At 15.6% G+C, this 3,774-nt stretch overlaps 1 protein-coding gene across 1 annotated transcript, besides 7 other annotated features; it reads left to right on the plus strand. All coding sequences in view use genetic code 6, as the record gives it.

The window, feature by feature from the left end:
* Nucleotides 1-147: 147 nt before the first annotated feature.
* Nucleotides 148-213: a microsatellite.
* Nucleotides 214-253: 40 nt separating this feature from the next.
* Nucleotides 254-280: a microsatellite.
* Nucleotides 281-398: 118 nt separating this feature from the next.
* Nucleotides 399-433: a microsatellite.
* A 653-nt stretch (nucleotides 434-1,086) lies between these two features.
* Nucleotides 1,087-1,134: a microsatellite.
* Nucleotides 1,135-1,936: 802 nt separating this feature from the next.
* Nucleotides 1,937-1,974: a microsatellite.
* A 349-nt stretch (nucleotides 1,975-2,323) lies between these two features.
* Nucleotides 2,324-3,520, plus strand: IMG5_135980 (hypothetical protein; the record flags this gene model as incomplete). The annotated part of the gene is made up of 3 exons (XM_004031823.1): nucleotides 2,324-2,920; nucleotides 2,964-3,029; nucleotides 3,136-3,520. 3 exons carry the CDS (start codon nucleotides 2,324-2,326, stop codon nucleotides 3,502-3,504), a joined length of 1,032 nt encoding a protein of 343 aa, XP_004031871.1. The 3' UTR covers nucleotides 3,505-3,520.
* Nucleotides 3,031-3,103: a microsatellite.
* Nucleotides 3,521-3,547: 27 nt separating the features above from the next.
* Nucleotides 3,548-3,576: a microsatellite.
* The last annotated feature ends 198 nt before the right edge of the window (nucleotides 3,577-3,774 follow it).

The following is a 3,774-nucleotide window of genomic DNA, read 5'->3' on the forward strand; positions in this document are numbered from 1 at the left end:
CTGGACATAAATCTTATAGTTTTGCATTTCTTTCTAATTCTATAGGCTTTTTTAATGTATATTATTAATATTGAAAGTCATTCATTTTTTTTTTATATAATACTTGCTTTTATTAATGATATTTTTAACTTTTTTTAAAAAAAATAAATATATATATATATATATATATATATATATATATATATATATATATATATATATATATATATATATCTATTTAAAAATATTTTAATATAAAAAAAAAAAAAATTAATTTTTTTTTATATTTTTTTTTTTATATGAAAAATATTTTATTTTTTAAAGTATTTATTTGTTAATATTAATATTCATAAAAACTCTAAAACAATAAAAAAAAATGAGCATATTATTAATATATAAATATATATTAAAATAAATATTAATATAAATACATAATTTAAATAAATAATTTAAAACTAATAAAAAAAATAATTTTCAATAACAACAACCTTACCTTTTATTTTTAATGTCCAACTTACCTTTAATTTCCATATTATTTTTAGAAATATAATCTACTCCAGTCATATTATTTTAATATTAAACTAATCTATGAGTAAACTATTAAATAAACTCTCTAACATTATTTTCTTATTTAGCTGAAACTTCCGTAAATTCTAAATTATTTTCTTTACAAAATTAAAGTCCTTCTTTAAAGCTAATTTATCTTTAATCTTCTAAATCTGTTTTGTTTCCCAAAACCATCTTTATACATTCATATTAGTTGATACTATTTATCCATTTTTTTAAATCGTTAAAAGATTTTCTATTAGTAATATCATAAACAAGAATACACCTACTCATTCTATCATAATAAACAAATGATAATTCATGTGAGTTATTAAACCTTTCCTAACCAAACGTATCCCATAATTATAAAATAGCGATTTTATCATTTACTTAAATTTAATGTATATGAAAATCAGCTCCTATTGTAGTTATCATATTTCTATTAAAAGTATTATCTGATATTCTGAAGAGTAGAGATGTTTTACCGACTGAAGGGTTACCTATAAAGCATATTTTAAATAGATATTCTTAATATCCAACTTATTTTTATTCTTATTATTGATATTTATAAATATATATATATATATATATATATATATATTTATATATTAACTTTAATTATATTTTTTGTTATATTGTTGTTTTTATATTTTTTAAAATATTTATATTATTGAAATTCCTATTAAATTTTGATAAAGTTAATAAAAATTAAAGAATAAATATTATCATAATAAAAATTAATAAACAAAAAAAAATATTCATATTTACTATTAGCTTTTATTTTATTTTATATATTGAGATTTTAAATAAAATTATACATAAAATAAAAAAATATCATTTAAATTTATTATATATTTATAAAAATAAATAATCTAATATATATATTAAATATGTTTTATCTATATATTAAAATATAATTAAATTTTTTAATTTTATATTCAACATATTATATTTAAATCTTATTTAATGCAAACTTTTTTAAAAAAAAATATATTTAATAATTTCTTTTACTTTAAATTCCTTAATTAATTTTATTTTTATTATTAAAAGTTTAATTTTTGTTTGATTTTCTATATATATTTTTTATTCAAGAAATTATCTAAATTTGGTTTTAAATCTATATTTTTTATACTAAGTTATTCTATTTCTTAAAACTGAAATAAATAACATATTTTTAATCAATTATTTATTTTTTCAATTTATATATATAATTAGATTATTTTGTTAACAATATTTTTTTCAAAAATCAAAAATGATTTTATTCTTTATTTTTATTTATTTCTAATTTTATTGGATCTTTACTTTATTGTTTTATTTTATTATAAAATGCATATATTTGGATTTTATTTTATATTTATTGTTTAAATGAGTGTTTTTAAAAGTTTTTTTGTTTCATTTTAATTATAATATATATTTAAATATTCTTTTTTATTATAAAATTACTTTTTTTCTTTAAATTTTATAGAATTTTGTGCATTTTATTTTAATAAAAATTTGATTATTATATATTTATAGAAATTCAAAATAAATTGAAAATTGTATTATTTGTTTAATATAAAATTTATTCTTTTATGAAATATAATTTTATCTTATTTTATTTTATTTTTTCATAATTTTATCACCATTTTTAAACAAAAAAATTAAACTTTTATATATACAATATACTAATCTTTTATAAATAAAAATCAATTAAATTTTCCTTTTTTTTTTTTAACAAAAAAATAAATAAAAAATATTAATAGAAATTTAGAAAAATACAAAAATTATAATTAACAAAATCCAAAAAAAAAAAAAAAAAATGAAATATATCCTTTAAATAATATTATTTTTAATAATAACTATAACATAAGCTCGAAAATACTATTAAATTCTCGGAGTTTCACCTAACGCTACAGAAGACCAAATAAAAAAAGCCTACCGAAAATTATCCATATAACACCATCCTGATAAAAGCGATGACCCAAAAGCAACTGAGAAATATTAACAAATAAATGTAGCCTACGAAGTTTTAAAAGACCGTGATATGCGTCGAATATATGACGCTTAAGGAGAAGAAGGTGTATTAAAATACTAAGGAAGTAAAAGCAATGGTATGGAAGAATAAAAAGGGAAAGATGCAAATATAAAAATCCCAGTAACATTAGAAGATATATATAATGGAAGCGAAATTAAAGTTAATTATTAAAAATAATAAATATGTTCACATTGTAGAGGTTCAGGTGCTTTTTCATTTGAAGATATGAAAACTTGCAATGTTTGTGATGGAAAAGGATTCACAATCGAAAAATAATAAGTAGCTCCGGGATATTATTAATAATATTAAATGTAATGTAACAAATGCTAAGGTAGGGGAACTATTGTTTTTAAATAATGTAATGTCTGTGGAGGATAAAAAGTATACTATTTTTTATATATATATACGATTTTTTATAAAAAAGACTGTTTTAAGTCAAGAAGAAATGAGCTTTGAAATCGAAAAAGGAATTGATGAAAAATAATAAATTGTATATATATATATATATATATATATATATATATATATATATATATATATATATATATATATATATATTTATATTTTTTTTTTGTAATATTTTTTTGTTTTAAAAGAAATTTGATGGATAAGCAGATGAATATATAGATAAAAAATCTTCGGATTTAATTTTCTATATATTATAAGTACCACATTCTCATTTTTAAAGAAAAAAAAATGATTTATATTTAACTATAACACTTACAATGGAAGAAGCATTACTTGGATTTAAAAAAAAAATCTAACATTTAGATTCACATTATGTTAAAATAGAAAAAATAGGTGTTACTTAGCCTAAAGATGTTATGAGGGTTGAAGGGGAGGGAATGCCTGTTCATTTATAAGGTCTTTCTTTTGGAGATTTGTATGTTGAGTTTGCAGTTTAGTTTCCTAGATAAAATACTTAAAAATAATTAGAAATTTTAAATAAATTCTTTTCTTTATGATAAGTTTATTTTTTGTTATTTTTTTTTTTTTCATTGTCATAAATATTATATTTTATTTATTATTTTTATTTAATAATAATAAAAAAAATTATTAAAGATTTTTTTTATTAAAAATATATTATTAATATTAAAAATAAAAAAAGACTTTTATAAATAATTATTCTTTGTTATTATTAAGTTTTTTTTTTATTTATTAAAAATTAAATAATATAAAAAATGTAAATTATTATTTAAAAATTAATATAATTAAATTTTATAAATAATTATTTT

The sequence above is a fragment of the Ichthyophthirius multifiliis genome (assembly GCF_000220395.1).
Source record: "Ichthyophthirius multifiliis unplaced genomic scaffold scaff_1120509251058, whole genome shotgun sequence".
Lineage (NCBI taxonomy): Eukaryota > Ciliophora > Oligohymenophorea > Hymenostomatida > Ichthyophthirius > Ichthyophthirius multifiliis.